Source organism: Sorex fumeus, unplaced genomic scaffold (genome assembly GCF_029834395.1).
Source record: "Sorex fumeus unplaced genomic scaffold, SorFum_2.1 ptg000034l, whole genome shotgun sequence".
NCBI lineage: Eukaryota > Metazoa > Chordata > Mammalia > Eulipotyphla > Soricidae > Sorex > Sorex fumeus.
The window spans coordinates 47,101,616-47,123,118 of NW_026606091.1; the positions used below are offsets into that span (position 1 = coordinate 47,101,616).

Sequence of the window (21,503 nt, forward strand, 5' to 3'; positions counted from 1 at the left end):
GGTGATGCTCAGGGAGACCATTGTGTGGTGCTGGCATCAAATCAGAGTCCACCGCATAGAAGGTGTGCAACTCAAACCTTTGTACTCCCTACTCCCTTAAATGTGTGCTGTTATTGTGTCAGAGATCCCGATCTTAGAGTCTTTTTGTTTTTATTACCAATCTAGAAGGACATCTTAAAAGAGTTCTTTTTAAATGATATTGTTCTCATTTTATGGCATTTTTGCAGATTTTTTCAGTCACACGAATGAAATATTACTTTCTCCTTTTTTAGGTTTTAGAAGTCAGGAAGTCCATTTTATTTGATTCAGCTGGTTATGCAGTTAAATGACCTTTCCTTCCTGTTAAGAAATTCCACCTTCAGTGTGTGTGCGTGTGTGTGTGTGTGTGTGTGTGTGTGTGTGGTTATCTGTCTGACTCCTTTTTATCTGTTACTTTGGTCTGTTTTTGCCTTATACTAAGCTTTTCGTGTGTGGCGTGGAGGTGAGGATGGGGGTGGGGGGAGGGGCACTCCTGACTCAGATCTCTCCTGGCAGTGCTTGGAGAACCATTTGTGGTGCTGGGGATCCACCCCAGATTAGCTGCATGCAAGGAAAGCACCCTGCTCTCTGTACTCTCTTTAGCCCAATACTAAGGTGTTGTGTGTTGTTTTTTTTTAATTGAATCACTGTGAGATAGACCCTTACAAAGCTGTTCATGATTGGATTTCAGTCATACAGTGTTCCAACACCCATCCCTCCACCAGTGTACATTTCCCAGCACCAGTCACCCCGGGTTCCCTCCTATCACCCCATCCCCCACCCCCTACCTGCCTCTATGGCATGCACCTCTCTCTCTTCCTCTCTCTCTCTCTCTCTCTCTCCCCCCCCCTCCACTTACCCCCCCCCACCCCTCTTGGGCATTATGTTTTGCAATATTGACACTGAAAGGTTATCAAGAATATTCCTTTCCGTACTTTTAACTCAAATCTTGTCCAGCGTGAATACTAGGATATCTCAACTTGCTCTAGTTTTCTAAAAATATGTTTGTGTCTAGGGGTGCTAGTTCCTGCCTCAGTTGAATTCTTTTTCAGAATTTCGCTGGTTGCTTTTGGATGTTTATTTCTCCAAATGGGCTTTAGAATGGCCTGCATACATTAGCAGGTTTTAGTCATCTTCCAGTGGCGCTGAGAAGTTTGGAATCTTCCTCTCCCTCTCCCTCTTCCTTTCTCTTTCCTCTCCCCTCCTCATCCCTCTTCCTTCCCCTCTTTCCTCCTCCCTCCTTCTCCCCTCCCTTCTCTGTAGCGCCACTCTTCCGCTCACACTTTCTCTCCAACCCCCCCCTTTTTTTGTCTTTTCTTTCTCCTCCCTTTCTCTCGTTTTAATGCTTTGGAGCTGGCAGGGTTGCTTCCTAGCACAGAACTCCTTCAGGACGAGAGAAACTGTCCGCTCGTTCTTGCTGCCAGTGCTGTAGACTTGGAGCAAGAGTCCTTCCAAATGTCCTCACGTCCTTTATCCTACTGGGAACCAATCCAGCTAAACTGGAGGCAGAGGCCTAGTGCTTTTTAAAGCAATAGTTAGCACATTATCTAAATATTTGCATTAGGAATGGCTTCAGTATTCCCTACGTACTACTTTTTTTAAAGAAGGAAAAAATTACACACAACATATTGTGCTGTTGGGCGTGTTTGCATTTTATTTTAAAAAATGCAGGAAGGAAAGTCCAGACCTCTTCGAGTGTGTCACTGTCATCCCGTTGTTCATCGATTTCCTTGAGCAGGCACCAATAATGTCTCCATTCGTCCTAGCCCTGAGATTTTAGCGAGTGCCACGTTGGAGGCTCTTTCGGGGTCGGGAATGAGACCCATCATTGTTACTGGGTTTTGGCATATCAAATACACCACGGAGAGCTTGCCGGACTCTGCAGTGCGGGCAGGAATACTCTTGGTAGCATGCCGGGTTCTCCAAGAGAACTAGACAATAAGAGGACCCACGGCCGCAAATGCAGCCCTGTGCTTCCAAGAACTTGGTTTTATAGTCTCTGAATCTTGGCCGTTGATGGGATTACACGGTGTCGGGAGCAGTGTAACTGTCTAGCTACTGGAAGAGGGGGGCATCTGGGTGGAGGAGGCCCAGTCCCGATCCGAGCAGGCTTGGAGATCTCAGCCCCGGGTGCCACACACCCGGGTTCCTATGCCGGTTCCTTCAGGTGTGAGACTCGTCTGAGCATGTCAAGAGTGGCCTTGAGCGTGGCTGTGGCTGGGTTCCGGAGGTCTTCAGCTGCTGGGGCTCTGCTTGGAGCGGGGAGGGAAACTCAACCCACCCCTCTCCAAGGGGCACCAGTGAGGATAGCCAGGCATGGGGGCAGGAGATTCTGCCTCTCTATTCAGAATTTTATTACTATTTTATTATTATTCAGAATTTTATATACAAGTTTGCAGTAGTCATTTTTACTTTTATGTATAGTTAGTTGTAATTTCAATCTTTTAAATTCTTATTTTCATGATTGTTCTATGTAGATTTTTTAATTGTCTCTAGTGAAGTAAAATACTTCACTAGAATCAAAGTTCTGAAGAATCTGAGAATCAAAGTTCCTAAACTTTATAAAATCATTCTTTGAATATATGTATATAAATGGTGTGTTGGTTGGTTGGTTGGTTTGAGGGCCACACCCTGCTGTGCTGTTTCTTCTCCTGACTCTATAATCAGGAATCACTCCTGGTGGGGCTTGTGGCACCATATGGGGTGCCCAAGATTGAACCCAGGTCAGCTGCTTGCAAGACAAGCCCCCTACCTGCTGTACTATCTCTCCAGCTAGCTATGCTCCTGGCAGGGATCGGGGGACCATAGATGGTGCCAGGGATGGAAGCCCAGTTGGCTGCATGCAAAGCAAGTGCCCTGCCCTCTACGCTATTGCTCCAGCCTCCAACGTTTTCACTTGTAAAGGGATGTGCTTTGTAACATCCCTCCCAAAGGTGAGGGGAAAGGGAGAAATGAAAAGTTTTGATACTTATTGCTTTGCCTGTTTGGGGTGTCATACCTGGTGGTGCTCAGGAGCTACTCCAGGTTTGGTGTTCAGGAGTGACTCCAGGCAGTGCTGGGGACCATGTGGCCCACCCAGCTTGCAGCACTTGCTCTCACAGTTAAGCTTTCTCTCTAACCAAGGTTTTCACCTTTTTGTTTGTTTGGGGCCACACGGGGTGATGCTCTGAGCTTATTCCTGACTCTGTGCTCAGGGATTGCTCCTGGCAGGGATCGGGGGACCGTAGATGGTGCCAGGGATGGAACCCCAGTTGGCTGCATGCAAAGCAAGTGCCCTGCCCTCTGCTGTTGCTCCAGCCTTCAAGGCTTTCACTTGCAAAGGGATGTGCTTTGTAAAGGGAGAAATTAAAATGGAATGTGTGACATCTCATGCTATTCATAATAAGCAATACAAAATAAATTATCTAACATCTGCGCGTGGGGCAGGCTTGAGTGGTGGTGGGAAAATTCAATATAATGGTGGTGGGATTGGTGTTGAAATATTGAATGTTAATAAATTATTGTGAACAACTTTATGAAAAATAAAATTTTTAAAAAATGAAATGCCAACATATACGAAAGAATTTCGGGGCTGAAGTGATAGTACAGTGGATAGGGCAATTGTCGTGCATGCGGCTCACCTGGGTTTGATACCCAATATCCGGTATCGTCTCCGAAGTCCTGCCAGGAATGATGCCTGAGTGCAGAGCCAGGAGTAAGTCCTGAGCACCTCCGGTTATGGCCCCCAAACCAAAAAAAAATTAAAAATTGAAAACAAAGGAGCTTAACTTTGGGTCATATTTATAGTATAAACATAGGGAAAAAGTCAGATATTTTTAACAGCAGTTTTATTGTATACCTTTATTTACTTATTTTGGGGTTTGGGGCCATGCCCAGAGATGCTCAGGGCTGACTCCTAGCTGTGCACTCTGGAGTTCACTCCTGACAGTGCTTGGGGGACCACATGGGATGCCAGGGATCAAATCCAGGTCAGCCATGTGCCAGGCAAGCACCTTCCCCGCTGTACTTTTGCTCTAGACCCTTTATTTTATATTTTAAAACATTTTTTAGAATTTATGGGCCTAGGAAATTTAAACCCCAATCACTTTCTTTTACCTTATTATAACAATTTATCTTTGAGGGAGCTGATTTGGCGGTCTCCCTCAAAGGAAAGTTTAATGGCAGGGCCCAAGGATGTGCAATTGCTTGTACCCTGCGGTGCTAAGATTATGAAGGCTGCCCCTGAGGTGCTGGGAGCCTTCAAGACCACACCTGATGATGCTTGGGGGGCTTTGGTGGGGGTGGGGGCTGGGGGAGTGCAGTACTGTGTGTACCTGGCTGCAGACTGTAGCACAAGGAATGAACCGGGGTTAACCACAAGTAAGGCCTTAACCCCCTTGCCACCTCCCAGTTTTTTATTGGCAATAATATATCTTGGCACACCCAACAATACTCAGGGGTTGCTCCCGTCCCTATGCTCAGGGATCATCCCTGGCGGGCTCGGGACCATATGACGTGCTGGAGATCAAACCCAGGTTCGTCACATGCAGGACAAATGCTCTACCCACTGTACTTTCTCTCCGGCCCCAGTAGTAATATATCTTTTTTTTTTTTTTTTTGCCCCAGGACTGGGGAGAGGGCTTGGAGGGCAGTCTACATGCTTTGGATGTGGGAAGCTCAAGTTCAGCCCCCTTCACTGCATCATAAGCTCCACATGGAGTGACCCCCTGAGCATTGCCAGGTATGGCCCCAAAACAAGAAGAGGAAAAACAAATGCCGTCCTTTGAAAGAAACTAAGTGTAATGCAAAGGAAAGTCACAAATGATTTATTTTATTTTTATTTATTTTTGGTTTGGGGGCTACACCCGGCGATGCTCAGGGCCTACTCCCGGCTCTTTGCTCAGGGATCACTGTGCTTAAGGGACCGGGTGGGTTGCTGGGGTTCGAACTTGGGTTGATTGCATGCAGGGCAAGCGCCCTCCCTGTTGTACTGTTTCTCTAAGCCTTTTTATGTGTTTCTTAAACTCATTTTTTAAATGTCTAAAAATCATAATGACACCACAGTATACTACAAAATGTCTAGGGCCAGGTTTGTTGTCTTCCTCTTCTCAGTTGTGTCTGAAGTCAGCATGTAGCATGCATGGAACTCTGAGAATACATCCTCATTGCTCCTGGAAGAAATGTACCACTTTGTAAAAAAGGTTTAGAATTAATTTAAAAAATTGAAGTTCAGTGTATGTGTTAGCCATGTATTCCTGAGTAACCAACCATTCCAAACCTTTGATGGTTTAACGCAATGATTTATAATTCTCTGCATCACTTTTTTTCCTGTTCTTTGCTTTATAAGTTGAGTTCATTTATATGGCTTTGTTTAGCTGGGTCCCTTGCTAGTTGTCTGGTGCTGAAATAGCCTGAATAACCTCTTACCCTTCAGGACCTTTGTCACATGGCACTTGACAGTCTATCTCTTTTGCTGAACAATGAGAGGGGGAGGAGTGCCAAGAAACGGAGGCAGAGAGAGAGGCAGAGGTAGGCAGACAGACAGACAGACAGACAGACAGACACACACACACACACACAGAGCTTGCAGCCACCTTATAATCTGAACTTGGAAATCTCAGAATAGCATTCCATTGCCTTCTGTTGCTCAAAAAATAGTTGTACGGTAACTTAGATTCAAAGGGAGGAGGAAAATATTCTCTTTATTTTGATGGAAGCAATACCAAAAGATTTGTGGCCATGTTTAATCTACAGCACTGTTGTATAATCCAGCAGTTCCAACGGTATTTAGATGCCCTAGAGAAACTCAGTGTACATTACTAGAAGTGTAGAAAGATATTTATAGCAGCATTGCTCAGTGGAGGAGACGAAAACTAGAATCCATTCCCAAAGTCCATAAACAGTAGCAGAATATAGTATGCTGTCGTTCACATATATGGCATGTTGTGTATTAACTACAGTCGTGTAATATATGTACCAACCTGGATAAATGCACATTGTTTTTTTTGAAAAGCAAGCACTGTAGCACTGTCCTCCCATTGTTCATTGATTTACTCAAGCGGGCCAAGTAACGTCTCCATTGTGAGACTTGTTACTGTGTTTGGCATATCGAATACGTCACGGGTCGCTTGCCAGGCTTTGCCGTGCAGGCAAGATACTCTTGGTAGCTTGCCAGGCTCTCCAAGAGGGACAGAGGAATCGAACCCAGGTCGCCTGGTCCGGCCACATGCAAGGCAAATGCCCTACCCGCTGTGCTGTTGTTCCAGCATAGTGTATTAACTATTAATTTCAAAATTAGGCAAAAAATATTTTTTTTAATTGGTGGGGGTGCACATGTAGCAGTGCTCAGGGCTTACTTCTGCCTCTGGGCTCAAGGATCACTCCTGGGGGCCTCAAGGGACCATTGGTGTGTTAGGGATATGATCAAAAGGGGGCAAACCACATGCAAGGCAAGCACCTCACCCCATGCTATCTCTCCTGCCCTGGAAGGGAATTCTATTTTGGAGTGACTTGGAGGGATGGTGGGTTTGTTTGTCTCTTTTTTTTTTTTGGCTTTTAGGGTCACACCTGGTGATGCACAGGGGTTACTCCTGGCTCATGCACTCAGGAATTACTCCTGGCGGTGCTCCGGGGACCATATGGGATGCTGGGAATTGTCAGCCACGTGCAAGGCAAACGACCTACTTGCTGTGCTATCGCTCCAGCCCTGTAGGTTTGTTTCTTAGGGCTCCTGTAACCAAAGACCACGCACTAAGTGGTTTAAAACAGAAAATGTGTAGAACCAGAAGTAATGGCCTCGTGGTTGGGACCAGACAGACAGTCGAGCAGGCAAGGCGCTTCTGACCTTCTCTAATCTGGGTTCAGTCCCCAGCACTCCATTTGTGATTCCTGAATGCAGAGCCAGGAACCCTGAGCACTGCCAGATGTGGTCCCCCCACACAAACAAAAGCCTCCTTGGCTTACGTAACGCCAGTCACGTGGGAATATAGTTGTGAGTTTGCTCCCGGTTATTGCCGCGTGCGCCCAAGCAGGATCCTGGCAGCTCAGTGTCCAGCAGTGGGTGGCCACGTGTGAGTAGGCAAAGTAGCAGGAGCAGAAAAGTGTGTGAGCACCACAGCCAGGAGGAGGCCCTGGAGAGCACGCGTGGGGGCCCTTGCCTGGACACCTGGTGAGCTACAGCCAGAATGTGGGTGTGCTCCATAACTGAGGGGTACAACCTGCTCAGCCCAGTACCCTTCAGTTTCCCAGCCCTGTGTCCAAGTTCCATAACCTGATGTGTGACCCCCAGCAAGTGCCACAGCTAAAAAAATGTGTGCATACCACAGCCAGGCGCAGATGCAACCTCTGGTCAGCACAGCAACCGGAGCAGAAACAGCCAAGGGGAAGGAGAGGTAGGGGGAGGGGAGCAATGAAGAAAAGCAGTCGGAAATGGAGTCTCTCATGGTCCTGGAGATGGGGAGCCTGAGTCAGCAGAACCACGGTCCCTCAAAAATCCCGGGATGGGGGCTGGAGCGATAGCACAGTGTGTAGGGTGTTTGCCTTGCACGCGGCTGACCGGGGTTTGATTCCCAGCATCCCATATGGTCCCCCGAGCATTGCCAGCAGTAATTCCTGGGTGCAGAGCCAGGAGTAACCCCTGTGCATCGCTGGGTGTGACCCAAAAAGCAAAATAAATAAATAAATAAATCCCGGGACAACGCCTTCCTCGCCTCACCCGTCTTCTGCTGGGAGCCAACAATCCTTGTTTCCCTTCTCTTTAGCTGTGTGGCTCCAGTCTCTGCCTGATTAAGACCCCACCAGTCTGTCTGGAAGGACCACCGCACTCCAGAGTGACCTCATCTCAACTAATTGCCTCTCTAACCACCCTGTCTCCGAACAAGGTCACATTTGGAGAGAGAATAGAATCCCCACATTGCCTTTCCGGAGACAAAATTCAATCCATCATAGAGAGATCACATCTTGTTTTCACTGGGGTTCAAAATTAGTTGCCCTGAATCATTAAATTGACCAATTTGATCATAAAAGGCACTTTTAGCTCTTGGATTACACAGAAACCCTTGGATGGGTAGATTGGGCTCCAGTTAGAGTTAAATGCACAGGTTTTAGGAATATTGCAGAACAAGGGAGTGATATTTAGTTTAACTTGGGGGTAGCACTGTCCTCCCATTGTTCATTGATTTGCTCACGCGGGCCCAGTAATGTCTCCATCGTGAGACTTGTTGTTACTGTGTTTGGCATGTCGAATACGTCACGGGTAGCTTGCCAGGCTCTGCCGTGTGGGCGAGATACTCTCTGTAGCTTAAAGTCAACTTGGGGGTAGGAGAGGGAAAAGCAGAGTAGAGTGGAGAGGAACAGGCGAGTTTCCAGGGTGTTGCTAATATTCTGCTTCTTGGTTGTAGGTACACCACCGTTCATTTCATCTTGTTCTTGTTCTTTTTTTCTTTTCTTTTTGGGTTACACCCGGCATTGCATGGGAGTTACTCCTGGCTTTGAACTCAGGAATTACTCCTGGCGGTGCTTGGGGGACCCTCTGGGGTGCTGGGAATCGAACCTGGGTCGGCCATGTGCAAGGCAAACGCCCTACCTGCTGTACTATTGATCCAGCTCCTCATCTTGTTCTTTAAACTACAATATATATTGCTGTAGTTCACTAAAAATAGCTACCACCTCTTCTTTTGACTTTCAGCTTCTTTTTTTGCTTTAATTTGGGGTTTTTTTTTATGTTTGGTTTTGGGGTCCTACCTGATCGTGCTCAGGGATTACTCCTGATAGTGCTCAAGGGACCATATGCGGTGCCAAGGATGGAACCAGGGCCTGACACATACCCCACAAGCACCTTCCAGTCTTCCTTTCTTTATTTTAAAACTCTTCCAACATTGTCACCTCAGATACTTCACTCTGGAGGTATAATCTTCCAGAGTTTGAGAACTAAAGTCTGTGTACTCTCGTTAACCTGCTTATCTGTTCCCCTACTCCCCACCCCCCTTTACTGTCCCCCTTTCTCTTTGTCATTGTTAATTCTGCTTTCCTCTCTTTGGGGAAAGGAGTTGGTGCTCAGGGGCTATTCCTGACTGTCTTCAGGGGTGACCCTGGTGGTGCACTGGGAACCATATGCAGTGCTGGGATTGAACTGGGCATGGCCGCCTGCAAGGCAAGCCATCCTTCCTGTCCTTCCTTAATCTCCTTTATGCAAGTTGTTTTAAATTTGCCTTTCCAAAGTAAACAAAAATAGTTGGGGTAGTATAAAAGATAGTGTACTTACCTTGCAGTCAAGACCCAGGTTTGATCCCTAGCACACCATATGGTCCCCTGGACCCTTCCAGGAGTAATTCCTGATCTCAGAACCAGGATTAAGTCCTGAACAGTTTGGTGGGGGGGCTGGAGGGGGGGTGTTCATCACCCATCAAAAAAAAAATGGTTTCCAGTCCTGTTAATCTGATTTTGTTATATATGTTTCCTTTGCTGGGAGGGACACTCTCCTTAGGTAGGGCGGGGCAATACTCAGCCTCATGCCCAGAAGTGCTTGGGGGAACTGAGGCTACACCCTGCAGTGCTGGAGTAAGGACAGGCTGTGCCAGGGACTGAACGCCAGGACATACACATTAAAAAGCTTGTGCTCCAGCCCTGTAAGAGTCTTCCTGACCTTTAGATGTTTCCTTTTCATATAACTGTGTGGAGGAAACTTGACTTACTAAGTGGTCGTCGTGGTAAGTCAGGTAGAAGGAGCAAAGAAGAAATAAGCTCCGGAAACTTTCTTCTGTGCATTTGGGCCAGAAATGCCTTCTGAAAAGTGCCCTCGGGTCTTTGCCACGCTTCTCAGTTTGTGTTTATTTTAGCGAGCAGTAATCCACACACCACACAGTCCCCCTGATCGATTAAATGACAGGGTGACTTTTCGTGTGTTCGTAGAGTTACACGACCATCACCACAATTGACTTTAATACTTTTTCATCATCTCCCACCTGGAGAAACCCCGTCTGATGTTTGTCATAAACCAGTGTTAGCTCAATTTGTCGTCTTCCCTTTTTTTTTTTGTTTTTTGTTTTTTGTTTTCCTGTTTTTTGTTTTGGGGGTCATAACTGGGGGTGCTCAGGGGCTGTGCCTGACTCAACGTTGGGCTTCCTCTTGGATCATGCAGTGCTGGTAACTGAGCTTCTTCCTCCGTGTCGAGCTGTCTCTAACCCTTGACTGATAGTACCCTATCTTGTAAGCTTGCCTTTTCTGGACATTGCATCTACGTGGGATGAATCATAACACATGATTTATTGTGACAACTTTCACTTAGCTTAATGTTTTCCAGGTTCATTCATGTAGCACCGATCAGTGGTGGTGATTTATTCCCTTTTGTTTTACTTTATTCCCTTTCATTGCTGAATAGATTCTGTTGTCTGGATCAGCCCCGTTTTCTCTTTTCATCAGTTGGTGGACTGATAGAAATAGAAATAATTGTTTCCATTCTATCTATTGTGTGCGTTTCCATAAACAATCATTTACTTGTGGATAATGTTTCCCCCAAAAAAAAAAATTTTTTTTTTTTTTCGTTTTTGGGCCACAATCACTTTGGCTGAGGGTTTAGTCCTGGGTCTGCACTCAGGAATCAGTCCTGATAGGGGGCCTGGAAGCAAACCCGGGCATACAGGGCAAGCGCCTTACCTGCTGGCTCCAGATAATTTTCTTTAATTGCTTTACATTCATTGTAGAAAACCTGGAAAACTTCAGCCACAAATAAGAATAGAACTAGTTAAGAATGTCATAGGGATGGGGCTGGAGCGATAGCACAGCGAGTAGGGTGTTTGCCTTGCATGCAGACAACCCGGGTTCGGTTCCCAGCATCTCATATGGTCCCCCGAGCACTACCAGGAGTAATCCCTAAGTGCATGAGCCAGGAGTAAGCCCTGTGCATCGCTGGGTGTGACCCAAAAAAGAAAAAAAAGTCACAGGGCTAGCATAGAGGACCCAAAGAAGCTGTTTTGGGGCAAGCAACAAGCATTTCTCAAAGGCAGCCGTGATTTGATAGCTAGGACTGTTCTAGATTTGTTGAGGCGAGTTCTCAGTCGTAGCTGGCGTGCAGTGCAACAGCGTGTGCCCACGGTCCTTGCCTTGAGCGTTCTGTGTTTCTGCTCCAGGTGGTTTCCACGGATGCGCGAGCTCGCTGTCAGCTGGGACCTCTGCCATTTGCATTTCCACCTTCACTTTTGGTTCTCCCCCGGCTGCTGTCTTCTCCTGATACTGAGACTAAGGAACTGGAGTTTATGTTTCAGAGTCTTTCTCTCCCAATTCTCCCTCTAGTGGACTTTCCTTGCCAGATGACAAGCAGGAGTGGCCAGCTGCGGTTTAGAAATCATTGCGCTGAGGGAGAGCAGTTGGATTTCCCAACTCTCGGCCACCCAAGGGAGTGGGCGTTCCAGAAAATTTCACAGAGGAGAAAATGTGTCCACTGCAGAACTGTACACAGAGAATACAAGACCAAGGTCTCTAATAAGCTCACATTTGTTCTTTTGCAGGAGACTAGCAGGATGCACGATTTTTATCACAGGTGCAAGCCGAGGCATCGGCAAGGCTATTGCACTGAAAGCAGCCAAGGATGGAGCAAATATTGTCATTGCTGCAAAGACCACCCAGGCACACCCCAAACTTCCAGGCACAATCTATACTGCTGCTGAAGAGAGTGAGTATGGCTCTCCCGAAGTGCCCTGATGGGGCTTTAGTTCAGAGAGCATCCGGAGGGGAGCCGAACTCTCTTCGAAACAATCCTTAAAATAGTTCCATCTGGGGCTGTAGGGATAGTGCACTTGCCTTGCACAAGGTCATCCTGGGTTTGATCCCCAGCACCCCATATGGTCCCCTGAGCCCACTGGGAATGATCCCTGAGTGCAGAGTCAAGAATAAGCTCAGAATAGCACCGGGTTGGACCAGAAACAAAAATGGAAAAATTCTAGATTGGAGTCAGAGACTCAGTACACAAGTTAAGGAGCTCACCTTGCATGTCCCTCACGCGGGGTCAATCCCTGCCCCCCACCCCCACCCCACCTCCACCTCCAGCACCCATATTGTCTCCTGAGCATTGATGGGAGTGACCCCTGAACAGAGAGTTGGGAGTAATCCTCAAGCACTACCGGGTGTGGCCCCAAAACAAAAAAAACTCAAGTTTATATGATTTTGCTAATTTCCTTATGTTAAGGGAATATGTGTGAGATATTGTATGGATGAGCGATGGCCAAGATTTGTTGTAAATATACCAGCAAAACCCAAAATGGAATTAGGAGGGTAGAGAAATGAAAAAAACAAAACTTAATAATCATTGAAAATAGGAGATTGATTCACGACAGTTCATTAAACTCATGCTTATATTTTTGTATGAATTTGAGATTTTCCCTAATAATTGTTTTTTGAATCACCTTTTTTTCTGTTTAATATTAAATTTTTTTGCTTTCCTTTTTTAATACACATGGTCTAGCTGGTGAAGCTGGATATGGATTAGTCTTGTACTATAAGTAAACAACATAGTTATTTATACTGATTTTCTTAAAGATAATATATATATATGTGTGTGTATTTATACATATATACACACACATTTATGTATTATCTTTGGTTTTAGTGTTTGGACTATACCTGCCATTGCTTATTGATAACACCTGAATCATTGCTTAGAAGGTGCTTCTAGGGGTGCTCTGGGGATCGTGTGCTGTGGATCAAGTGCAGAACTAGAAGTACATGAAGTACTTGAAGTATTAGAAGTACCAGAAGTACCTGGCACAGCACGTGAAGCATGAAGCATGTGCTTCAAGCTGTTCAACTGTCTGTCTCCCTAAGCCCTCAGTCCCTTTTTATTTTTATTTTTTAGACTCGTAATATAAGGAAAGTGCTGTAATGCTGTTTTTGTTCATTGTTCCCTGCAGTAGAAGCAGCTGGAGGGAAGGCCTTACCCTGTGTCGTCGATGTGCGAGACGAACAGCAGATCAGCAGTGCGGTGGAAATGGCAGTGGAGCGATTCGGAGGTAGTGCCTGAATTCTGAAATGATTCTGAACCTTGGGAAAATAGAAGTGTAACTATAATTTTAATTTTTGATTTGGGACTTTTTTTTTCTGAGTCTTTGGCATAGAGTCAGAAATTAGTGCTTACTCAAAGAGGAACAAAGCTCAAAAAAAAACCCTCGTTTTTGTTTGTTTGTTTTCCATTTTTTATAATTCTATTTATTGACTCACCTTGAGAGCAGTTACAAAGCTTTCGGGTTTAAGTCTTTCTCATACAATGAAACACCCATACCTTCACCAGTGCCCATTCTCCACCACCAAAACCCCAGTGTACCCCCACCCCACACCCTCCCCCTACCTGTGGGGCAGATGATTTCCACATTACTCTCTCTACATTGATCACATTCAAGATTTTGACACCAGCCCCACCATTATTATTTGGGATTTTACCCCAACACTCAGATCTGCTGAAAAGGCAGCAGTAGACAGTTTGTTTTCTATTGCTGGTTATGAATAACCTATGATGTTATGTGGCTGCAGTAGTGGCCGTGCGATTTTGAAATTCCAAATTTGAACACTTCAATCTGGAGGGATTTCTGCCAAAACCTGCTGGGTTCCGAGATTTGTTCCTGAGTCTCTGGGATCATGGCCGTTAAGCAGCTTGATCAGATCCAGAAAGGCCATTCATGGGCGGAGACTCGGGGTCTCGTTGGGACAGGAAGGAAAGGGCCAGCTCCACCCCCATCCCGTAAGGCCCCACGTGTCTCGTCACTGAGGGCCCAAACTTGACTGGCCAGTGGCCTCTGGAGGATGGTGACCACCGAGCCACCTAGGGGGACCAGGCGGAGGGACAACGCCCTTTCCCCCCTGGGGTGGCTCAGCGACAGTAACCTACTGCGGGGTGTGGACGCATTTCTGCCAAAAGCCACTGGGTTTCGAGATTTGTTCCTGAGTCTCTGGGATCATGGCCGTTAAGCAGCTTGATCAGGAGCCAGAGAGGCCGTTCGTGGGCGACAACTTGGGGTCTCATTGGGGAGGAAAGGGCCATTCTGTGAGGCCCCACGTGTCTCGTCACTGGGGGCCCAAACCTGACTGTCCAGTGGCCTCTGGAGGATGGCAGCCAGTGGGCCGCCAAGGGGAACAGGCCAAGGCACGAAACCTATTCCCACCTGGGTTGGCCCAGCGCCGGTAACCTACTGCAGGGACTGCACGCATTTCTGCCAAAAGCCGTTGGGTTTCGAGATTTGTTTCTGAGTCTCTGGGATCATGGCCGTTAAGCAGTTCGATCAGGAACCAGAGAGGCCATGCCTCCAATTATATAGCTGAGCCGGAGGTGGTTTGTGGGTGTGTCTCCCACATACCTAACTTTTGGCTGTTTACTTTCTTGGTAAACTTTGCCCCAAGTTTTGGGGGTCTGGCCAAAGTCACAGCAGCAATTTTGGGGTATCTGGAAGTCTGAAGGCGCCATCAGGCTGCTGATGCTCTCGCCTCACAGGTACAGATTGACCTGCTGGCGGCACCATACTCCCAAAAAACTCGTTTTTAATTGCTAACAAATCCTCTCGTTTCTCTCCCCTTTCCTGAGACTCCCCCAGTGCCTATCCATCCACTGCCACCCCCTCCGCAGAGGATGCTTTATCTTTTAAAACCCCCACCTTCCTCTGTTTAAATCTCTCCTTGAACCCAGTTCCCTGACTTTATCCACTAATCCAAAGTCTTTTTTTCCCTCTGAATTCTGAAAGTGTTCCTTTCATTTTTGTCCTTACTCACTATTCTGTGTTCTTGTTTCCCCTCGCCCAGTTTCCCAGTCACTTCATCAGCTCCTAGGAGGCAGGTGTTGGAGGTTGAGCTACTGGCACTGCCATTATTACGGGAAGGCACCTCGCGTATCCAAATCCCGTGCAAAGCATCATCACTCTCCTCCCGTCTAATAGGCAAAAGTTCACGTGTACATGTACACAGGGGGTCTTTTGGCCACAGGGCATAAGGTGCCGCTTTAGTGCTAGAAGGCTTTTTTTGCGAATAGCCTCAGTGCAAAGCACTGTGTTCCACTGTACTGGAGCGTGGAGCTTTTGGGTCAAGTGAGGTCTCTTTAAATCCAAAAATTTGGGGGCTGGAGCGATAGCACAGCGGGGAGGGCGTTTGCCTTGCCCGCAGCCAGCATGGCCGACACAGGTTCGATTCCCAGCACCCCATGTGGTCCCCTGAGCACCGCCAGGATCAATTCCTGAGTGCATGAGCCAGGAGTAACCCCTGAGCATCGCCGGGTGTGACCCAAAAAGGCAAAATAAATAAATAAATAAATCAAAAATTTTACCAAGAGCTGGAAACCTTTCCCAAGATGATGTGAATGCTCATGTAAAAGAGAAGATAAAATGCAAAGTTAATACTTTTTATTTATTTATTTTTACTACTTGGGCCATGAAAGTGGAGGAGAAAAGACAGGAATCATATTCATGTCAGAGGCCTTTCTCTAAAATGACCTCACCTGCTCATCCAAGAGATCATCAGTGTCAAGATTTAGTTTAAAAGTTTATTCTGGGGGCTGGAGTGATAGTACAGCAGATAAGGCATTTGCCTTGCAGGTGGCCAACCTGGGTTCGATCCCTGGCATCCCATATGGTCCCCCGAGCACCGCCAGGAGTAATTCCTGAGTGCAGAGCCAGGAAAACCCCTGAGCAACACTGGGTGTGTCCCAAAAAAGCAAAAGTACGATAAAAGGAAGTAAAAAATAAATAAAAGTTCATTCCTTTTTCTTCCTTTTTTTCCCCCCTTTCTTTTAGGGGGTGGGGGTGGTTGGTCTGCACCTCAAGGTGCTCATGGCTTACTCTGGCTCTGTGCTCAGGGATCACTCGTAACAGTGCTTGGGGGCCCATATGTGGTGCTGGGGATTGGACCTGGGTCAGTTACATACCACACAAACACCTTCCTTGGCGTACTATCTTGTGGGCCCCAGATATCCCTATTTAAAGAGGAATTTGGAGGAGAAAGTGGACAGGGTCTGCTGACGCTTTTTCCTTTCCTCTGTTCATACAATTTTAGGGTTTTTTTTGTTTGTTCGTTGGTTTTTCTTTTCTATTTGGGTCACACCCGGCGATGCTCAGGGGTTACTCCCGGCTCATGCACTCAGGAATTGATCCTGGCGGTACTCAGGGGACCATATGGTGTATGTGCTGTCGAAGCAAGCACCGCAGGAGACCATATGGGATGCTGGGGATCGAACCCCGGTCAGCTACGTGCAAGGCAAACGCCCTACTCTCTCTGCTATTGCTCTAGCCCCAATTTTATTTTTGTTGATCCACTTTGTGTATTGGCTGAAGGTGAGCGTACCCTTTTTGGAGAATGATGCCAGAATGTCCGGAGGGGTTGCTCCTCTCTCTCTGAGGGCTTCCTCAGTCTTTATTTCTGTCCTGTTGTATCCATCCATCTTTCTCTCTCTCTCTAATATATCTATAATGGACCCCGGCCCTTTGAACAAAACACTGTAGCAATAACAACCAAGTACACAAAGGCCACGAAGAAACCCAGAGAGTTGAGAGGCACACATTCATATTTAACCATTTTCATTTAGCTAAATCTATAATTATAAACAATATGTAACGTATGGGTGGGGCTTGGGTGGAATATGCAGAAAATAATAGTTTCGAGAGGTGTTCTTACGTGTGTTACCAAAACAAGCTGCTGTTACTTTAACGATTGACCTGAAATAGAAACACTGGGGTTTTGATTTTTTCTTCAGTTCCTCAGAGCAAGGAGGAGCAGTTTCATTTAAATAAGAACCTTGAGGGGGCTGGGGGAGTTCTGTGCTCAGAGGAAGGAGGGCCTTTTTGGAAGGAAACCTGTGAGGAGAGAAAGCTTTAAGAAAGTTGAGTTCAAGTTCTCAAAGACAAGAAAGGAAGACTTGGGGGGTCGGAGTGATAATACAGTGGGTAGGTCGCTTTGCCTGGGTTCGATCACCAGCACTGTGCATGGTCCCTCAGCATTATCAGGAGTGACCCCTGAGTACAATGCAGAGTCAGGAGTAAGCCCTGAGCATCACTGGGTTTGGCCTAAAAACCAAAAAAAGTTTTTTAAAAAGAAGGAGGGAAGATGTGGAGATAAGAGAACTGATAGGGATGGAGGCAACACACCTGTAGGACAAAGCCTCCTGACAGTCTCACGTGGACCTCTGGACACTTGCTCAAGTCTCTGTTGTGTTTGTATCATTCCTGGGTACTTGGACACCGACCGACCGAGTTGTGCGTGGATTGCATTGGTGTCGTGTGGGTTACTCGGGATCATCTGAATTGTTTGTGAGTCACTTAGGGTTCAGCTATGTTGAGTAAATTTTTTTTGTTATACATTTAAATGATATTAATAGGAAATTGATTATTTGACAACAGGAATTGATATTTTGGTGAACAATGCCAGTGCTATTAGCTTGACCAACACGTTGGAAACGCCTACGAAGAGAGTGGATTTGATGATGAATGTCAACACCAGAGGCACTTACCTTACGTAAGTTAGTTAGTTGTAAGTTAAAGAGTTGTTGGGAAGAAATTGCAGTGTTTCCTTCGAGAACTGGTTGTAAATGGATTTGTACTAGATTAGCAGTGTAGTTTCAAATTTCCATAAATCAGATATAATCAATATTATAAATCACATTGCTTTTAAAAAAATTAAAAAGAATAACAATCTACCTAAATTTGCTTAAGAGGTCACAACCCTCCCCCCCCCCGGCCTGGTTGTGGTCCCCACAAAAATAACAATATTCATAGACATATTAAATCTGAGTCAGTTATTTCATAAAAGCCTGAAAGGATTTCTAGACAGTATTCTAGATAGTATTCAAAGTATAGGGGTTTTTTTGTTTTTTTTTTTTTAATTTATTTATTTATTGAATCACTTTGGGAAAAGTTACAAAGCTTTCAGGTTTAGGTCTCAGTCATGCAAATATCAAACACAATTCCCTTTACCAATGCTTATTTTTCACCACGAAGAACCCCAATAACCCCCCCCCACCCTCCCAATGCCTGTGAGGCAGATGAATTCTAGTAACACTCTACTTTGACTAGATTCATTGTTTCGATAAAAGATGCACCCTTATTGTTTAGAGTTTACACCCCCAAATCAGACATTCTGAAAAGGCATTGTGAAATGATTTGCTTTCTACAGCTGGGTTCAAGAATTAAATGATGTCATGCGGCCGCAATAGCGGCCATGCGGTTTTGGATTTCTGCTATTTTACTTATTACTATTAACGCTGGGAGTATTTCTGCTGAGAGTCAGATAATTAAGAGATTGGTTTCTGTGCTCTGGAGCCATGGCCGTGCCGGAGAGCCGCTCGTGGGGGGCAACTGGTGGCCTCGGTAGGGCATGAAGGACGAGCCGGGAACACCCCCCTTCCCAAGAGGTTTTAGTCACCCCATCACCGCTGGCTCATACCTGGCTTTCCACAAAGCTCCCAAGCGGCTGCCATCTTTCTTTCCAGAGGGAAGAAGGCGGAAGGGACCAACACCCTTTCCCCTCCGGGCAGACATGGTGGCGTGGATTAACGCATAGTCCGTTCACTCTTCTGCTGCAAGCTGCTGGGCTCTGCATTAAGTCCTTCCAAAGTATAGTTTTATATTCAAACTCCTTCCTTTTCTCTGTGTAGTTAATAAAGACTAAAGTATAGCTCAGACATGTTCAAATATGTGCCTGAGTAAATACACATATGCAGACTGTGTCTTCCAATTGCTCAAAGCCAGCAGCCGTGTCTCTTTCCTCAGAGAAACACTTGGGTTTTGTTTATATAAATAACAGAAGCTCGTTATGAATCACATTTTAATGGAACTGACAAACATACTGTCTTGGATAAAAGGAGAAAAAAAGTTTAAAAGACAGAAGGGAAAGCACTTTATTATCCTGGTCTGCTCCGGTTTGCTTGGGACACGTCTCTTCATTTGTCCCTTTGCTTATATGTTTATTGGCCTGTGGGTTTTTATCGCTTTTCATGGAGAGCTAAGGACACATCAACAGAGAACTTGCTTCTCTGCCTTGAAAGAATTTTTATGTTTCTCCTTCCTATGTAAACACAGGACAGGCGCTTAGGATCTTGGTCTTTGAGTTCGGCTCTTAGTAAGGTTGAAAGCCGACTCCTATGCTTCATAATCTCGTGCAAGTCACATAAGCTCCCGTGGCCTCTTTCTTCCCTTCTAAAATGGGAATGACATGGGGGTTAAGAGATAGTGCAGCAGGTAGGGTATTTGCCTGCACATGACTGACCTGTGTTCCATCCCTGGCATTCCATATGGTCCCCTGACCACTGTCAGGAGTGACCCCTGAGCACAGTTGGGTATGGCCCCAGACCGGAAAATAAATAAAATGCAGGTCATAAGGAAGGATAGGGCAGGAGGGGTACCGTTCAGCCAGGGGGGCGCATGCAAGTCACGAAGTACCAGGCCCAAGTTCGCACCCATGTGTCACATGATCCTTGAGCACCTCCAGGATACCTTGACCCACGCTGACCTGCATTGCCACGAAGCTTTTGTCTGGCCCAGTTGACTTGAGTTCCCTAGGCCCCCTGAGCACTGCTTGGCAAACGGCACCCCTCCCCTCCCCAGCCCCTTCCCCAAAAGAGGCATGTCCTAAGATTGAAAGTTGAATGTGAAATTTGAATATCACGTCAAATCGATATCACATATCAAAGTTGAATGTAAAGTTTGTCAAGTTCATCTTGAACTTTACCTGCCTCTCACCCAGACCGACACTCCAGTCTGGTTTTGCTCCCTCCTGACTTCTCGTCTATTTTTAATTAGTTGATTAGAATTATTAGTATTTGCAGTGATGGGGATTGAACCCAGGGCCTCACGCATGCAAGGCAAGAGCTCTGCTGCTGAGTTTCAGCCCAGGCCCTTCTTATTAGCCATTTACATGGAAAATTTCACCAGAGGGGCCCGGGGATACGGCTCAGCGGGGTGGATCATGTGCCCGGCAGACTTTCTCTACACTGTCGGTGTCACCCTGGAGACTCCTGAGCACCGCCGGGCTGACTCTGGTAGCCTCCAGCACCGCTCACCTGAACACTGAACCTGTAGGCCCACAAGGGTGAACCAACCGTGAAGGAGGTGGTCCAGTGCCACCCCGCTCCCTACCAGGACAGCTGAGGGTGACCCCTATAAAATTATTTTATTAGTTGCCAACATCAAAAAGAGAGGGAGATTTATGGGGGGGAACCTCAGATTTATGATCTCCGTTTGATACTCTGGGAAACCTGGACAGCTGCATAGCTGGCAATTATCTTTTATAGCCAAGGGGAAACATATCTACTGCCTCTTTCCTGAACTCTGGAGACAGGCTCAAAATTGGCCATTTGTCATCCTCTTTGCTCTGCTGCCCTCTTTTCTTTCTTATTTTTGCCAGGACATGGAGTCCAGGGCCCCAACAGTGCAACATGTGCCGTACTATTGAGTCCTGCCTCTCCTCTCCTCCTTCCCCTGCCCTCCCCCTCCCTCCCCCCTCCCTCCTTCCCCTCCCGCTCCCCATCTGACTTCCTCCTCCTTTCCTCATTTCCTTTGCTTCCTCTCTTTCCCTTTCCCTTCTTTCCCCTCCCTCCCCTCTCTCCCTTTTCCATTCTCCGTTTGCCTTTCCCTCTCCCTCTTTCTGTTCCTCTCCTGCAAACAGTGCTCAGGGGACCTCTGGGTCACTCCCCGTAACTCCCGGCCGAAAGGGCACCGTTCAGCGTGAGGGTCTAAGGATGTGGTGCTGTTTGGGCCCTGTGGTGCCAGGGATTACTCAGGCCTAACTGGGGGCTCTTGGGGGGCCTCCTGAGCGCCACTTGGCAATGCACAGATGACCGTGTGGCATTGGGGATTGAACCGGGGTTGGGCACAGGCAGAGCACATGCCCTCATGCCAGTACTAGCTCCCCAGTTCTGTGGAGCCATGTTTTTCTTATCTTGCAGAAGAAAATGAACTCTTCCTCCTATCCATGTCTCAGCCCTGAATGGGATGAGGGCTAGGGATCAGGCTGAGCAGTAACTTGCCTTGTGCGTGTGAGGCCCTGAGTTCTGTTTCTAGAACCTGTGGTCCTCCAGTCACCTAGGCAGGAATAGTTCCCTCAGATGGCCTGAAAAACAAAAACAAAAACAAAACAGAAATAGGAGAAGGAGGCTTATTCCAAGAGGGCCACGTAATCAAGTAACCCGAGTCAGAGTTCTCTTAGTTGTCGGTGTGGGCATATTTCTTTCTTTCTTTCTTTCTTTCTTTCTTTCTTTCTTTCTTTCTTTCTTTCTTTTTTTTTTGGAAGAAGCCACATACTAGGGTTGGAGTGAGGTGGGGGGCACACCCAGTGGTGATCAGGACTTAACTCCTTGTTCTGTGCTCAGGGATCACTCCTGGTGGGATTTGGAGAACCACATGGAGTGCGGGGATCGAACCCGGGTCAGCTGTGTGTAAAACAAGTGCCTTCCCCACTGTACTGTCTATCAGACCCAGACCTGAGTTTTCCTAAAAACAAATTGCTTACTTTAACAGTTAAAGTAATACTGTTTCCAAAAACATTGCACA

The 21,503-nt window shown here is 46.6% G+C and overlaps 1 protein-coding gene across 1 annotated transcript in view; it reads left to right on the forward strand.

Annotated features, from left to right (window-relative positions):
* HSDL2 (hydroxysteroid dehydrogenase like 2) overlaps window positions 1–21,503 on the forward strand; it is a 65,551-nt gene that overhangs the window by 2,811 nt on the left and 41,237 nt on the right. The window contains exons 2-4 of the mRNA XM_056117106.1: window positions 11,502–11,665; window positions 12,900–12,998; window positions 17,358–17,472. Of these exons, the coding sequence (XP_055973081.1) occupies window positions 11,502–11,665; window positions 12,900–12,998; window positions 17,358–17,472 (378 nt within the window). The remainder of the gene's footprint in view (window positions 1–11,501; window positions 11,666–12,899; window positions 12,999–17,357; window positions 17,473–21,503) is intronic.